Source organism: Emys orbicularis, chromosome 2 (genome assembly GCF_028017835.1).
Source record: "Emys orbicularis isolate rEmyOrb1 chromosome 2, rEmyOrb1.hap1, whole genome shotgun sequence".
Taxonomy (NCBI): domain Eukaryota; kingdom Metazoa; phylum Chordata; order Testudines; family Emydidae; genus Emys; species Emys orbicularis.
In genome coordinates, this window is record NC_088684.1 from 220622067 (window position 1) to 220640270 (window position 18204).

The 18204-nt window shown below is 40.6% G+C and overlaps 1 protein-coding gene across 1 annotated transcript in view; it reads left to right on the forward strand.

Annotated features, from left to right (window-relative positions):
* OSBPL10 (oxysterol binding protein like 10) overlaps positions 1–18204 on the forward strand; it is a 182827-nt gene that overhangs the window by 64894 nt on the left and 99729 nt on the right. The window contains exon 4 of the mRNA XM_065400039.1: positions 2571–2762. Coding sequence (XP_065256111.1) covers positions 2571–2762 — 192 coding nt within the window. The remainder of the gene's footprint in view (positions 1–2570; positions 2763–18204) is intronic.

The window sequence follows — 18204 nt, forward strand, 5'->3', positions numbered from 1 at the left end:
GTTGTCAGTGTACAATACATGCCATTTTGTCTGATACTAAAATAAAATCAAAACAAAAGATGTATGCCTATAACAAGAATATAATACAACAGAAGAAAGAAGCTTAGCAAGCACATTACATAGATCTCTCTAAGTGTGGAAATTAAACCACTAACAACATTTTTCAAACATGGACAAAAATAGCCTAGGCTGTGATGGACCACATATAGATAACACACTAAAGCATCTATCACTGTGATATCTGCAATGATACATTATATGTGTTCTGATACATCTGTGTGCCTGACTGAAACTGCAATACTTCAGGCTTTCTCTAGTATAAAATAACTTTGAGTGATGCAGTGAATAAGCCATGGAGTAGCAACCCTATTAAAAGATCAGATATGTGAACAATTGAACTCATAGAGGGGGAAAAAACTCAGACCATTATTAATAGTAGAGGAGACTGGTAACTGCTGACAGGGAGGGGAGGACACAATTTAAAGGTTCTGTGTTATGCAGTGAGGTTCAGGGCAGGCACTCGAGACAAAGGAGTTTTGATTTCTAGAGCAACTTCCAGGGCCAGCTCTAGCGTTTTTGCCGCCCCAAGCACACCCCCCCCCCCCAAAAGCGCAATTGGCGGCAATTCGGCAACAGGTCCTTCGCTCCCAGAGGGAGTGACGGCCACGCCGCTGAATTGCCGCCATTGCCGCCGAACGGCCAGATGTGCCGCCCTCCTCTTTGTTGGCCGCCCCAGGCACCTGCTTGCTATGCTGGTGCCTGGAGCCTGCCCTGGCTACTTCGAATGTCTTATGACATTATGTAACAGCAGATAGAGACTCTTCTAAAAGCAAGCTACACACAAAGAAGCTCTGGATTGCACTGGTGTTTTATATCAATTTGAAGAAGAGATATTTGCAAAACAATCATTTGATATAATTTTTAGAGTTCTTGTGATAGTATCAGCAACCAATAATTATGTCAGGAATCAGTTCTAATTTAACCTTATACAATTCTTTTCCCTCTCCATTTGAATCTGCTCTCTCTTCTGGGTTTACAAGGAGACATTGGCTCTCTTGGGTATCACAAGTACCAGTAATCTCATGCTAACCTTCCTGGTGGCTATGATGACTCTTCTGGTATCTGTAGTATCACAGAACGATAAATATGGGGTATCATTAGCAAACCTGTAAAAACAGATTTCAATGCAGGAAGATAGTGGTTTGAAAGAATTTTTGGAAAGTAAATTAAAACAGATTTCTGTGCTCAATCTCCTGTGCCCAGCCCAGTTAGCAGGGACGGTCAAGTCATGTTTCTCGGCTTGCCTGCCATTCCCGTTTCTCTTTACAGTTCACTATTAACTAGAGATGGACCCAAAACTAGGACACAGAATCCAAATCACTCAGAAACATGAGGTTGATCAGATCTAGGTCCAGATTTCACCTTCACAGCTCATTTATTTTCATGATGGGCCAGTTCAGAATTCCGAATCCCAACACTCTTGTGAAGGGGCTTGGGTTTAGATCTGAAGTTGAGGAACTTGAATTTGGATGGAAGCTTCACAACTGACCCACTTTTGCTGTTAACATTACAAAGTTTAATAGTGTGACTTTCCAGTTCTTAATTATTATTTAGTATAATATGTTCTGACATTAAGGCCCCAATCAAGCAAACTCTTAAGCATATGCTCAGTTATAAGCATGTGAGTAGTCCCATTGAAATCAATGGAACTGCTAAAGTGCTTGAACTTAAGCACATTTAAGTACTTTGCTGGATTTGGGCCTTTAGAAAAAATGAAATAAAATATCATTGTCACAGTTTCAGGGGAACTGCACTTGGGTTCCCCCGGGCTCTCCACCCACCCCACCCCCAGCGCCCCTGGTCCCTGCTGCCTCCCTTGGGCTTCACCCCCAAGCGCCCCTGGCTCCCACTGCCTCCCCCTCACCCCATTGCCTCCCTCTCCTGTCCTCATCCAATCCCCAAAATATCTCTTGACACTTTCAAAGCACACTTCTGCTTCACATTTTAATTTAACCTGGAGTATGGGCCTTACAATGGCTGCTGCTTTGAAAATTATGCAAAGGAAGCATCAAACTATTTCAGAAACTAAACAGGGGAAAGCATTAACTTTAACTAAATACCTTTTTGAAAAATCAGCAAGCATGCCTCGTGAATTACAGGTCAGTGACTTTATAAAATCTAGTTGTATCAGCATAATTGAGATTCTTTTGTGCTTAGAAAAGCAGATTATTTACCCTCTTTAAAAGGTTTGTGTGTTTGTCTACAAAGACACTTCCAGCATATTAATATATAGCAATGTTTGGAAATTACTCGCCAGAGCTAGGGAAGCCTACTTCAGAAATCTCAACAAACCAGGTAATTGTAAGCGACTTCTGCATTATCAGGGTTGATCCTTGCCATAATTTCACCATACCTGTTATCAGCGTTTTTTGTCATCAGTAAGACTTGGGTGCCATAGTTCTCCAGGTTCAGTTTTATAAGGAGAAGAGTGCAGCCTTAGAGTTTTTGGTCATCCATTATGTACTCATGTATCTTAATTCTTCATTTTAACATCCTGTTGCTTATTCTAGAGCACTCCCTCCTCACGAAACAGAAACTTGTCTTTGCTTCCTCCTGGGATGAGTAATTCTGCATCTCCTAGTAGTCAAAAACATCAGGGTCAAAGTGGACCGACCGTTGTTACCGTTACACATCACAAATCGCCTGCAGCAGCCCGGAGAGCCAAGAGTCAATATACTGGTCAATTCCATGAAGTCAGAGAGGTAGGAGTTATGTGGTGTGTCCTTGTTGGTGTGTGAGCTCCAAATATCCTCTTTTTCTTATGACTTTAAATACATATGCTGTCTTGGAAGAATTTTTGATGGTTTAAATAGAATTAACCTCATTTTTATCCTGTAGCATAGTAAAAATGGATATGCAGCCCAACTTAATGCATATTTGTATAGTTTTAAATTAAATCTCTACAAATAGAGTATCTTTTACCCTTTTGTTGTTAAAAACAGGATTTTGATCAACTAATTGCATAAATACCAGGAATTTTAGCCAATTAAACAATATTCCAATTATACGGTTAAGAACTGAGTAGACTTTCACTGATTTGCACTCAGTAGGAGACCCATTGAGGATTACTGAATTCTGCAGATTTGCAAGTAAGCTAACACCCAACAAAATTGACTGTTTGTTTATTTTGACAAGTTCTTTAATTTGATAACATAATAGATCAGTAAATGTATTATCTATTTTGTAACATTAATGAAGTCGGTGATAAAAGACCTCAGTACAGCTGTAGTGTTTACAAACGGGTAACATTTAGTCTGTTGCTAAATGTTAGAAACTCCTATTTTTTGGTGTGAGAATATAGGGCTTTTGAGTTGAAGTGAGATTTGGAAAGGTTTTACTATATTTCACAAAGTAATTTTATTTTAAAGAGATGGTGTCATGAGGAACAAAGGTAAACTTCATTTTCATGCTGCCATGTGCATCCCTTCTATTCACTTAAGCAAAATATAGCTATTAGCCCACAGGTATTCTGCTTTTTCCTTGACATAAACCATGTCAGGTTATAATTTAGCAAGAATTACAGGAGCATTTTCACTCTCTCTGGTCAGGTGAAAACTGAAATAAGTGCTCAGAAACTTCTAATGTAGCTGAACCAAAGACCAGAATCCTATCTTAAAAAAAAAAAAAAGTACCAAAAAACAAAACCCTCTGCCAAACAATCTTCAGTAACCTGTATAATGTACAGAAACATACATTTTCCTGTCTGTAGTCAACATGCTTAAGATTTTCCAAAATAGTTGTGTATACTTCATTATAAAACATTACTAATTATGAGTGCTTATGAAAGGAGTCCAACTGCTTGAAAAGTCTCCATGTTGTAATTTAATTGTAAGGGAGCCCATTCTAATGCCTGATCATGCAAAGTTTTACAGATCTGCTTAATTTTCTGCCCTGTGAATAGTCCCATTGACTTCAAGTCCATTTAAAGTAATTGATGTTAAGTCTTTGCAGAATTGGGGCCGTAGGCTGCAAAATCACCTGTCAAGATGACCCAGTCTACAATTTGGAGGGAAATGGGGTTTCCTTTTGTTTCTGGAGTATCACTTGTTTTGTTTTGAAGAGTCAAAGGAGCCATCTCACATTAAGAAAAAGAGTTGAACAAAACCCTTTTTACCATGTTCACTTCCTGCTTTCCAGGATTACATTATTATATAGACTATACATGTATGTTTCCTCTTCTGATTTATATATGCAACATTTGTTGTTCTTCATTTAATTTTTATGTAGGAGCCCCGTATGTATAGAAAATGACTGATTGTAATCTTGGAACTCACATGCTTTCTACCATATCTTAATCTACTGGTGTTAGTTATGGTGTTTTGATTTAGTACCATATATTGTCATATAGTTTTTGCCTCTTGAAGGAAATGACCACACCACACCTTTTAAGTGGGAGGGAACTTGGCTGGCTGGCTGAATGAAGGGAACTGTGCTTTATGGCTGTGTTGGGGGAGGAAGGGAGAGGTCAAACTGCTGCAAAAGGGGACAAGGGGCCAGAGTGGCAACACTAACTCATCCCCTGGGAACTGGATGGGCGGAAGGGTTTAAAATGGGCTGCCCTGTGCGGTGAAGCCCCCTTTTACATGGATCAGGCTGGGGCAGCATCGACCCTCCCTCCCCTTTAGGTGGTGAAATACCAGGTTTGGTCAAGACCTGCTGTGGGCATTGCGCTAGCCTCCCCTTTTTGGGGGGAGGGGCTGGGAAGGAATTTTTCCCTCACCACCAGATTGATCTAGGTGGAGTTGGGGGTTTTCACCTTACCCACAGCAGGTTCGGGGAGGGCTTTGTTGATGTGAGGCATGAAGGGAGTTAGGCTATGATGTCACAACTCATTCAGTAAGTGTGAGGCAGCTGTCCCGTGCAGGTACTCCCCAGGGAAGGTACAGTGACCGGATAAATGGTTTGATAAAGGACTTAAAGGAGGTGTTTGTTAAAGGAACAGAACAAGGGAGGGGGGGAGGGGAGGCTCCTATGAATGGTGCAGCAGGGGCCAACCCTCCTGTCTTAGCCCTCTTATTGGGGGGGTGGCTGGTAAGGTCCCAGCAATGGGTTGGCTGGGGGACCTGGATGGAAAAAGAAGGGGGGTTGGCGGAACCCCACCAGTAGATACTGAATGAACATGGGATTACCTGCACTATGTACACTTATCTGCAGGGTAGTCCCAGACATCTAATAATAAAGTTGCGGCTTGATTAAAACCATATGAATGTCTCCTTATAGCTGGACAATCTGACTTTCCTCTTGAAGGGATAGTTTAGAAGTCTAATCTTTCAAAAGTTTCTGATTTTTTTATAAATAAGATGTAGGGTTGCCAGGTGTCCAGTTTTCAACTGGAATGCCTGGTCAAAAAGGGTCCCTGGCAGCTCTGGTCAGCACTGCTGACCGGGTTGTTAAAAGTCCGGTCGGCGGTGCTGCAGGGCTAAGGCAGGCTAGTCCCTACCTGTCCTGGCACCGTGCTGCACCCTGGAAGCAGCCAGCAAGTCTGGCTCCTAGCCGGGGAGGCCATGGGGCTCCGCGCTCTGCCCCTGCCCCAAGAACCGGCTCCGCACTCCCAACTGGCCGGGACCTGCGGCCAGTGGGAGCTGGTGGGGGGGCAGTGCCTGCAGGTAAGAGCAGTACACGGAGCCTCCTGGCCCCCCGGTCTAGGAGCCGGACTTGCTGCTTCTGGGCGCAGCGCGGCGCCAGGATAGACAGGGAGTCTGCCTTAGCCCTGCTGTGCTGCTGACCAGGAGCCGCCTGAGATGAGCCCATGCCCCAACCCCTTGCCCTGAGCCCCCCCAAACCCAGAGCCTCTTCCTACACTCCAAACCCCTCATCCCCGGCCCCACCCCAGAGCCTGCACCTCCAGCTGGAGCCCTCACCCCCCCCCCGCACTCCAACCTTCTGCCCCGGCCCAGAGCCCCTTTCCACACCCTGAACCCCTCATCCCCAGCCCAGAGCCCACACTCCCAGCCCAGAGCCCATACCCTTTCCTGCACCCCAACCTCCTGCCTAAACCCGCAGCCCCCTCCCACACACTGAATCCCTTGGCCCCAGCCTGGAGCCCCCTTCTGCACCCCAAACCCCTCATCACCAGCACCAGCCAGAGCCCTCACTCCCTCCCGCACCCCAACTCCGTGCTCCAGTCCGGAGCCCTCTCCCGCACCCCCAGTTAGAGCCCTCACCCCCTCCCACACTCCAACCCCCTGCCCCAGCCCAGTGAAAGTGAGTGAGGGTGGGGGAGAGTGAGCCACCGAGGGAGGGGCCTTGGGAAACGGGTGGGGGGCGGGGCCTTGGGGGAATGGGTGGGGCTTGGGTGTTCAGTTTTGTGCAATTAGAAAGTTGGCAACACTATTGCATGGAAAGATTTGAAAGATTTCTTTCCATATCAGTTACTTTTCCAAATATTTTTAAGTAAAATAAAGATTTGAAACTGAGACAAAACCTGTATTTCATTTATGGGATGCCAAAAGATTCAAATAAATGTATTCTCTTGTGAATCTGTTCCTTCCACATGAAAGTGTTTGTTTATTTTAACAGCAGGGAAATCTCGTTTGGTGCAATCTTGTGGTAGCAATGCTTGAATTGCAAAAATTTTTTGCTGGTATTTCACATACAGTAGATCTTAAGTGTACAACAATCTTCGGAGGGCATTCATTATTGTAGGGAATTGATCAGGTACAATGTTATTGGGCAATTACATTCTCTCTCAACGTATTCAGAATAGTGTTTCAGCTGATTCAGATAAAAAGTCATTGGAGTGACTGGTGTTGAATAAAGAAAACAAACATGAAAAGTGGTGTAATTACTTGACAGAATTCTTAAATAGCTAGCTTCTAAGCTGTAGAATTTGGGGGACCTCGATGGTAATGTATTTATTACTGTTTATTATTTGTAGAGTAATACTCTGAGGTCCTAATCAAGACTTGGGCCCCTTTGTGTTAGGGGCTGTACAAACAAAGAGGAAGACGTGCCCTGAAAGTTTTACAGTGTAACAGACAGAAAAGTGGGGGGGAGAGAGAGAAGAGTAATCATAGGACTGGAAGGGACCTTGAGAGGTCATCTAGTCCAGTCCCCTGTACTCATGGCAGGATTAAGTATTGATACGGTAGAAACTCAGAGTTATGGACACCTCGGGAATGGAGGTTGTTTGTAACTCTGAAATGTTCGTAACTCTGAACAAAACGTTATGGCTGTTTCAAAAGTTTACAACGGAACATTGACTTAATACAGCATTGAAACTTAACTATGCAGAAGAAAAATGCTGCTTTTAACCATTTTATTTAAATGAAACAAGCACAGAAACAGTTGCCTTACTTTGTCAAACCTTATTTTAAAAAACTTTCCCTTTATTTTTTTAGTAGTTTACATTTGACACAGTACTGTACTGTATTTGCCTTTTTTTGTCTCTTGCTGACTGATTGCATACTTCCAGGTCCAAATGAGGTGTGTGGTTGACTGGTCAGTTCATAACTCTGAGGTTCCACAAAGTTCCCTAAGTGATCTCTGTGTGTGATTTGATAGTTTGGAATAATTTGAATGTATTTTCTTCTACATGTAAACAAAGGAGTAAGTTTAACTTCATGCTCTATTGTAATGTGCTTTGGATGGAACTACCACTTTAGACTACTCTGGAAATGAAGCTATTGCAGAATACAGTGGCCAATTTGAGAGCGATGTCTCCTTGGGAGCACTCTGTAGCTCCTGGAGCACTGGTGTATGGCCACCGATGAGTTTCAGGATGGAATTCAAGATGTTGCTTTTAACCTCTAAAAGGCCAAGTGATTTGACACTTGGTTACCTGAGAGACTATGCCCCTCCCCATGCCATAGTGCCACTGTTGCAGTTGGAGGATGCACTCTAAGTGGATCTAATCTAAAGGGAGTTCCTGTGAGAATGTTCTTTGGGAATGCTGGTTGGCTCTAGAATACATTCCCACCCCTTTTGGTCTGCCGTTGCCTCCATCTATTACCTATCTGGTCACATGCTAAGGCCCAGATTTTCCCCTTAATATTAGGAGCTTTTGGAAATTTTACCACAAAGTCCCATTTTTCAAAAATCACTTAAGAACTTAAGAGCCAAAGTCCTGTTGGCTTTCAAAGTCCCCAAGTCATTTTTGAAAATGGGACTTAGGTACTTTGGAAAATGTTACTGTTGGGGGTGCGAAGGAAGGAAGGGTTTTGTATTGCTAGGAGCATGCTGGGACTTAGCCCTTTTTTTTAACCTATGATAGAGATGATACAAGTTAATTGTTTTAAGAGATTCCAGAATAGGCACCTATTAAAGAAATAATATTTTCTTAATCAAAAGAATATATCCATTTCCTTGGGTTATGATAAAATTGCATCAGTTCTGTGTTTTCTTACTTTCTTGCTCACTCCTCTGCTGGAATGTTATTTGATGGTTGAGCACTGCTGCTTTAATACCCTTTATTACCAGCTTGTGATGGAGGAACATGCTATCCATGTTGCATTCATGGAAAAACAAGAAAGAAGGTATTTATTTCTTGCAAAATGAATTTGGTTAGATTTACACAATCCATCTATTGTACAGATAGTCTGTCTTCAGTGTGGCCCTGAAAGGTGCCATTTACCGTCTCTGTATTCTGGACTATGCATACAATTTGAAATTGTAAAGCCTATATACTGTCCCAGAATTGCTTTCTGTTTTTGCTTTGACATCTGAATTTCTTTCTTCTCTAGTGGTGCCTTTCTGTTTTTCTTCTTAACAAAGAAACTGCAGCCTAGATATTTTAAAACATTCTTTTGTAGCTACGGATTTAAAGCAGCTAGCCATATGCCTTTACGGGTTTTAACTTTTGAAGGCTGCTTTTAAGTTAATGCTCCTGGAACATTGTACAAATTAAAGAACTTCATCATTGGAGTTTGAAAAAAAATTTTTTATTTGTATTGCGGCAGCACTGAGAGGTCAGGGCCCTGTTGTGCTCTGAACTGTACAAACAAATAGAGCCAATCCCTGCCCCAAAGGGTTTACAATCTGAATAGATTAAATCTACATCACCACACATGCTGAAAGGATTCAAAAGTTTACAACGAAACAGTGACTTAATACAGCTTTGAAACTTTATGCAGAAGAAAAATGCTGCTTTTTAACCATCTTAATTTAAATGAAACAAGCACAGAAACAGTTTCCTTACCTTGTCAAATCTTTTTTGAACTTTCCCTTTTTTAAAGTAGTTTACGTTTAACACAGTACTATACTGTATTTGCCTTTCCCTCCCACCCTCCCGCTGCCTGATTCTGTACTTCCTGTTCCAAATGAGGTGTGTGATTGACTGGTCAGTTTGTAACTCTGGTGTTCGTAACTCTGAGGTTCTACTTTATACATGGAATAAGTCCAGCTATATTGAATATGGGACTTTCCTTTGATGCCAAATTTCAAGATAGCATTCTAGTAATCTGAAAATGGAGAGCAATGTTTCTAGTGTGCTGGAAACAAGCACAGGGCTTATGCATTGCCAGGAAGATTTTCCAAATTTTAAATTAATGCTCAAACTACTTTCATATGTCAATGCTGAATTACAAAAGAGGCCAGGGCTATTATTTTCATTATAAAGTAGAACTTTTGTTTAAAATAATATTATTTTTAAATGATATTTTTACGAATTTGTATATAAATAACTTGGTGTTAATAGCCCAGTCTGTATTGATTTACTGTTATGTCAAAATTAAAATTCACTGTATATTAATAAGAAAACTGGGTTCTTGCTTTCTGTGCAGAATTATTCTATTTCCAGGTGCTTTAATAGTAAATTATGGTTTAAATTAAGTATTATATCTAAGTGACTTTTAGTAACTTACACAGGTTTTATGATCAATATATAATATGGAATTGCATTTCTGATTTTAAACTATCTATCTATTTTTCTCTTGGCAATTTGATATAAAATGCTTGCATTTGCAGTGTTCTCTAAATTACAAGCAGAATTGTTAGCTATAATATAAAGTTAAAAGGCTTTTTCTGATTTCTGATATGCTTAACATCCATTGAACACATGAAATCGGTGTACTCGCATCTCAGAGCAGTGTGTATTTTGGTCCAGAAGCTGAAGAGCCTATCTACATCAGTGCCACCATTAGTTTCGCAGAACCAGTAATAGAACTAGTGGGAATCTTCTGTAAAATTCTCTAGTATAGACACTGCCTTAGAGTAATTTTTCTAGGATCTTATAGTAATTAACTGGGATGAAACCAAAAGAGTTTTAAAGAAATTAAATAAGACTTTTTCATGAGGGCTTCTCAGTAATTGAAACAATGAGTGGTTGTGGGTTAAAAACATGTAACAGTAGAGCCTATAAAATTCTCTTTGTATTGCTCTTTAATTGTGTTTTGTATATTTTAAACTCAAAGGGAGTTTATAGTTCATCCAGTTATGTACCTTTACAATATGTGAATGAAACTTAAAAAAAATCTTATGCCTTAAAGGGCACAGATCTTCTTCAATCTGTTTATTGGTCAGTCTTAGCCTTTGTTATTGCATTTTTATATAGACAATTCAGTAGAACTACTTTTGAATAGTGTCATGTGCTTCTAGTGTATTATGTTAATTTGACCATTTATTTTTAATGGAATACTTGAATGAGTTATTCTTTATGAATGATTTTGTTTTTGTTCTTATGTTTTTATATTGACCCTTAATTATCAGCTAGAAAGCTTTCGTGAGTATCTCTACATGTTTTTATGTTTATAGTTTAATGAAAAAAAGTCCAAGTAATTTCCCCCCTCCCCTGTACTTCTAAATAAAATATCAAGTAAAAATGAGCAGGTTTAGGATAATTTTCTGTCAGAGAGTAATTTTAGGCAATTACTTCCACCGCCCTCACTTCTCCACTGGTGATAATGAGTCATGTTTTTTCATAGATGTAACCTTTGTTAGATCAAAGCAAAAAGAGAAGTATTGTAACTGGCTGAAGCTTGATGGAAGAATGTACTTACTGAAAGCAGTTCTATCATATTTTTTTGCCCTCCTGAGTTGCCTTCTGAACAGAGAATCTAGTTTAAAGTAGGTCTGGGAAAATAACTTTATAACTAGTCTTATTGCAGCAATTTTTGGTATGCTAGTCCAGTATTCTTTTGATGATATTGGATTTAAACTGGTTCAGATAAAATAAGACCAGGAGTCTTTGCCCTCAAATTTGCTTTTCTCAGTTTTGCAAAATTTTGTTAGAATTCTCATTTCAAAATTATTCTCCTCCTTTTAGTCAGGACTGGAAATACTGAAATCAAAAGGAGAGGCTAATCTCATGGTATTTCCACTGCTACTGAACCAAGAAGTACTTCAGGTTTAGCAAAAGAGAGCAGGTTGTTGTTTGGCATGGCTTCCAGATTGAAATAATATTGATAAGCATTCAAGTGTTTGCATGTGCATGTGTATGTATTTACATAAATATAAAAATATGGAATTACATTTCCAGACTTTGACATTGTCTTATCACTAATGAAAACTACAATACAAAGAACATTTTTTATCCATAATACTAGTAAGCTCAGTTTAAGAAAATAGCTATACAGTATGTGTTAGTCTGGTACATTTGTAGATACAGTGTAGGTATCATTTTTTTGGTACAGAGCTGTAATCTCTAGTTTTCTATCAGGGTCAGTTTATATTTTCATTTTTTGGTGTGTGGGAAGATGAAAACTAGGCTGGTGGTGAGAGATGGAAATTAGTTTGGGTTTTAGAATACTCTTTTCTCTTTACAGTTTTCAAATGAGTCAGCAGATTTAGAAAGTACAATAGCAATGGCTGGAGACTTTGTTCCAGCTGACTACTGCTGCATTTAAAAACAGGCATCGCGCTCCCAGCCAGAGATCCCTATTCCAAACTGACTAGGGAAATCTTGTTTCTGTAACTGATGGGTCCTGGTGACCTTCAGCTTACAGTCAGTGACTAATCTTTGAGTGTCTGTCCTGTTTGGATGAAAAGTGACACTGTGTGAAGGAATATTGTGGAAAATGGGAAATAGGAGGCGAAAGGAAAGCAAAAAGGGGATCTAGGATAAAGTGCAAAACCAGCTGCTTTTGTTAGTTATATTGTTATGTGACTAAGAGGAAAATCAGTTAAGCTTTAATACTCTTGTCACAGAGCTGGCCCTTTTGCCCAGCTGACCTGTGACAAGCTCTCTTGAAGAGAATGAGCCAGACCATGTCCATGTGGGGATGGTTAACTGCCTAAGTAGCTGGAAGGCAGTTAATTAAGTAAAGAACAGGTGGGCTCCTGAGGAGAAAGGGGAGCTCCCAGGAAGTCTGAACTAAGCAGATGCAGTGCTCCTCTAAAGCCTGGATGGAGATTGAGCCACACAGAAGCTGTGCTCCTAAAGCAGTTAGATAAGGGATTACAGAGCTCTCCTGGACAAGGTGCCTTGGGGAGATCCTGACCAAGAAGGGGGAAGACTGCAGAGCTCTCCAAGCAGTGGAGCAACCGGAGGCCTTACAGCAGAAGCAGCAGCTGCTGGAACCCAGAGTTTAGCTTTGGGCTTTTAAGTTTTGTCTGGGCTCTGAGGTAAGAGCATGTAAACCATTGTACATGTGCTCCTTTCTGACTGTGTTTAAAGGGAGTGATAGTGATGTATTGTTTGACTGGGCTGTTCAAGTGACCTCGTTGTTACCCCATTGAGGGGGAAACTGAGGCAGGCCATAGCAGAGCCACATTCAGTCACCAGAAGCTGCTTGGGAGGTAGTTGTGCCCCTTTGACACCTATCAATTACTGTTTTTCTATGAAAAATCAATATGTGGAATGAATGATACAAAATGTAGATGGCTCAGCTGTGTAAGTGGGATATAAACTTTATTTTAGAACTTTCTAGAATGCAAGGTTGTTCCATGAATTTTAATTTGTGCAGCACGAGCTCATTGATTGAGAGACAGAAATTCTTGAATTTTAATACTGCACTGACAGTGTCTCAGGGGGATCTGGAGCAAATCACTTTATCTACTCCAGTACCTAATTATTTACTTTACTAGGGTTTTGAAAAGATCACTTTTCATGTATATTTTGCTTTACATATTCAATTGAACAGACATAAGTAGGGCTCCGTGTCTGTCATGGAGGACGCACAAGTCACGGATTCCGCGACTTTCCACGACCTCCGTGACTTCTGCAGTGGCCAGTGTGGCTGACCTCAGGGCCGCCCAAGCAGCTGGCCCCAGCTGAACAACCCCAGCTGAACAACCGTTCAGGTGGCCCTGGGGTCAGCTGCACTGGCCACTATTAGAGCGGTCCCGGGGGCGGCTGGAGCGGGGGGGCGGCCCCCAGCAGCTGGTGCTGCTTGCCCTGGGGGCCCCTTCCAGAGCAGCAGCTCCCCGGCTAAAATTTAGTCAGGGTTATTAATAGTACAATTCAAGGACAGGTCACAGACTGTGAATTTTTGTTTATTGCCCATGTCATGTCCATGACTTTTTTTTTTTTAACTAAAAATACCCATGACTGTCGTAGCCTTAGGCATAAGGTATTATTTATTAAATTAGTGTTTCTGTTAGATGTAGCTGCATTGTTGTTCCGTTACATCTGTTCAGCATATGAACAGAAGCTGAGACTCTAGATGGGTGCTTCTGAACCTTTTCTATACTGTGATCCCATGTTACAATAGAAACAAATTTGGGGACTTTGCTTCCATCTAGTCAACTCGTGATGTAGGCCTATATATTTACATCAAAAGAAATTTGACTAGATGGGTAAGTTGCAAGCAGCTGCAGTGAGGCGAAATCTTGTCTCCAAATCAGGTGGTTGTTCCTTCTCTGTGCTTTCACATCTTAAGGCCTATTTAAAAATTTCTAAGACATTCCATGTTCTTTAAAATATTATTGTTTTCAACATAGAGCAAAACAAAGTGGTGGTTCTTTGCAAAATGAGTGACTTACCGTGGAATGTCAGAGTTTTTCATATAAACAGATCTTTTCAGGGAAAGAGGAGGGAAGGTGAAATGGAGAATAGTGATCAAATCATCTATATGATGTGCGGCTATTGAAGTTTTCTGAAATATAATCCCTAAAAGATGATGTCCTGTCTTTTAGAGAGTGTAAATTTTATTATGCTTTTGCTATTCATTCTGTTTAAATAACTTATCGAAGTGCCATTTTCTCCAGGCACGATGAATTTTTATGATAGACTTCACTGTTTCCTTAATGGAAGAATATACAGATTACCAATTTTCACATAGTGGCTGTTTTATAAAAGGTTTGGCTTTGTTGATTAAATCATACTGTGCACAACTGAACTACATAAATGTGTTCCCTGTATTTGGTGACCTATTTGCCTATTAACCTGTTAGGCAACCCTAAGTGGAGTGTGTGTGTGTGTGTGTGTGTGTGTGTGTGTGTTTTCTAGGTTTTATAAAATGTTTCCCTTTCTTTATTTAATAAATTAAGGAACATCTTCACTCTGGACCTCTTCTGATCATCTGGAGGGTGAACAAAGGTAATGTTTTGCATTTATTATTAAATGCAAAATAGCTATTTTTGTGTTTGTAAACTGGATGCTACACATTAGTCAGAAGACGTGGAAGTTAAGGTTTTCATAGTTATAGATATTAAATGAATGCTGTAGTTTAATATGGACAGTATGTGCAGTAAGAACACTAACTTTACCTTGAATGATCCCTTGAAGTATGTGTTAACTACTTTTGCTAAACAGTCTGTTCAAACCTGGTATTTAACAGTGATGCTTTGGGTTAGTTTCCCAGACCTGACTAAGAGCTCTGTGTAAGGTCGAAAATTTCTCTCTCACCAACGGAAGTTGGTCAAATAAAATATATTACCTCAGTTTATTAAATACAGACTTTAAAAAAAAAAAAAAAAAAAAAAAAAAGTACAATTTCCCTTTCCTGAAGCTTAACAAAAAACATTGTTACCTTCAATGCTCAGAAACTTTTAAATACACATATTAGAAAAAGTATGTATGCTTTGCTGTGTAATGTTGCATATGTTTTGTAATGTAAATGCAGAGATCTACTATTGTGGATTTCAGGAGTGAAACTTTAAGGGCATAAGTTTTAGTTAGAGAAAATTATACTCAAGATTTACAGAAGTTGTACAAGGGCTATACATATTCATGATCTATCTCAGGGATGGGCAAACTACAGCCCTCGAGCCATTTTAAGCCAGCCCGTGAGCTCCCGCTGAGGAGCGGGGTCTGGGGCTTGCCCCGCTTCGGCGCTCCAGCCAGGGCACCGGGTTGGAGGCCGCACCATGCGGTTCAGCCCCGCTCCGGCTGGGGTGCTGGGTCGGGGGCCGCACCACGCGGCTTGGCCCCACTCCGGCACTCCAGCCAGGACGCTGGGTCAGGGGCCGCACCACGCGGCTTGGCCCCACTCTGGCGTCCAGCTGGGGTGCTGGGACAGGGGCTGAACCACGTGGCTCAGCCCTGCTCTGGTGCTCCAGCTGGGGTGCAGGGTTGGGGGCCACACCATGCCGCTCCCAGAAGCCGCAGCTGGCCCCGCTCTGGCTCCTACTGCTTCAGTGGCCCCCTCCGGTGCTCATTTTCACTTTTTTTTTTTTTAATATAAAAATGATACTTCTATAATTCTGTGTGTTTTGTAGTTAGATCTGTTTTAATGAACTACATAAAGTTTTGTGGTCATTTAATGTTCTGAAATGGACAGAGTGCCAGGATAACTAGAGGATCGTCAAAACAAGACTGAGGTGTCAAAGATAGAGATGCTGGTGGAAATTGCTAATTTTAAAAGCGGTAGGTCACCAGGCCCAGAATTTTGAAGGAGTTTAGGTATCAAGTATCTGAGCTGCTAACAAAAATATGCAATCTCACAATAAAAACAGCTACTGTTCCAGAGAACTGTTCCTGTTGGAGGGTAGCAAATGTGGTAGCTATACTGTATTTAAAAAAAGCTCTGGGGGTGATCCGAGCAACTATAGATCCTTAGGACTTAACATGTAAAAAACCTGGAAGCTCTCTATATGATAGGGTTTAACAAGCATGGTTTCTGCAAAAGGAAATTATCTGCTAATCTCTTAAAATTCTTTGAATGTGTCAATAAAGTAGTGGATAAAGGAGTATGGATTGGCTTAATTTATTTATGCTTCCAAAACACCTTTTGAGAAGGTCCCTCACAAGATGCTACCTAAAGAAGTAGGTTGAAGTCATGGGGTGGAAGGCCAAGTGTTGCCACCTCCTGCTGGCTAGGAGAGAGAAAACACTCGATTAAATGGTATGTTTTCCTCATGACAAAAGGTTAAGAGTATGGTGCCTCAAGGTTCCACACGAACTATTTGTGGTGTAAAGGGGAGTGAGTAGTGTATTTGCAGGTAACATAAATTTATTGAAGTTAGTCAGGACTGCAGAGAAGTGTGAGGAATTTAAGAGACTTGAACAAGCTAGATGAATGAATGGCACAATGACAAGTGAAGGTCAATATTGATAAATGCAAAATAACTAATGTACATTGAAGGGGAAAATATAATTATTTATACATCTTAGAAGGTCCTAAATTAACAGTATCAGCTCAGAAAAGGGTTGTGTGCGTCACTGAGCTTCATTGGGCTGTCTACAATGTGCATCTGCAGTCAAAAAAGGAAACCAGGTGTTAGGATGCTTAAGGAACCAGAGAGAGAATAATATAGAAATCAGTGGTGCAGCCTCTTCTGGAATACTCTGTGCATATTGGTCACCTGATAATCAAAAATGATATTGCAGAATTAGTGTGTCTGTGTCAGAAAAGGGCAATGAGAGATTTAAGGGCATGGAAAAACACTCATGTGAAGAGAGATTGACAAGTTTGGGATTGTTTGCCTTTGAAAGGAAATGAATAAGAGGAGACATGGTACAAATATGTAAAATAATGAATGGCATAGTGAAGATAGATCGAGAACTTCGTTTCCCTCTGCCTTGTAACACAAGAATAAGGGGACATTCAATTAAATTAAAATTAAATTAAAAGACTGATGAAAAATGTGCAATTAGACTGTGGAACTCATTGCCACAAGCAGTCATTGAGAGCAAGAATTTACCAAGATTTAAAGAGTGTTTGGACACTTAATATGGAGAACAAGGGAACCCAGAGTTGTTTTATAATTAATTATAAACATTGTTGGAAGGGATATTAAACCTCATGCTTTAGGATTTAAGCTAATTTCTAACTTTTAAAGATCAGGATGAGATTTAATATGGGTGCTAGATTATCCCAGAGCTGCCTACAGTGGGGTTCTTGCTGCTGTTTCTGAAGCATCTGTCATTGGCCACTGTCAGAGAAAAGATATGGATACTGGACTAATAGGACCTTGGGTCTGACCCGCTATGGCAGTTCCTGTGTAAACATACAGAAATGAATTTGAAGTGTGGGTGTCTCTTGCAAAGCAAGATTTTGTTTTAAAGCTTTGTTTCATACTCAATTTGCTCTTTCACCTTTATATCACTTATTCAAATCGAGCCCAAATTAGTAGTGACTAAAAGATGTTACCATTTGGTGACTGATACTGTGAAAGGAGTTCAGTCTCAATCCAGGTTGCAAAACACAAGCACGGCTGAAATTAACTGGCACATTTTTGTGGCAGTTTCAGCGGAGAGGCTGACTGAATTAGCTGAAACTGACCTGTATCCTCACCTCCTAGAGGTCATTTCTCCAGATCAAGCTAGGCATACAGTGGTTTGGGGAACCTTGCATTGTTGCTGCTAATAATTCCATGCCTCCTTTGAGGATAGAGAGAGGATTTTAGTCTCCAGAATTGTCAGTCTAGCATTTTTCATGGTTACTAAATTTGTATATACAGAGACAAAAATGAAACTCACTGTTAAGTACAGGGTTATGCATCTTTGTGTATATTTAAAACTGTTAAATTAGGTATCCATGCTTCTAGTAATTCTTGTTGTTGTTCTCTGGACTTCCTTTTTAGTTGTAATGTTTTTGAGGACTAAACTAAACATCTTGTTTTACAACATTTTACATGCATCATTTTGGATTATTGCACAAATGTTGACTTACAATGGAATATAGATATACAAGGAGGGAGAGATGAAGTTGCTATAGGAACCTTGTGACACATGTAACTCTCAGGGGCGCTGGAACAATTTGTATAGTGGGGGGTGCTGAGAGCCATTGAACCAAACTGTAAACTCTGTACATGATGGAAACCACTTCAAGCCAGAGGATGTAGCAGCACCCCTGGCACTCTTAGTTCCAGCACCTATGGTAATTC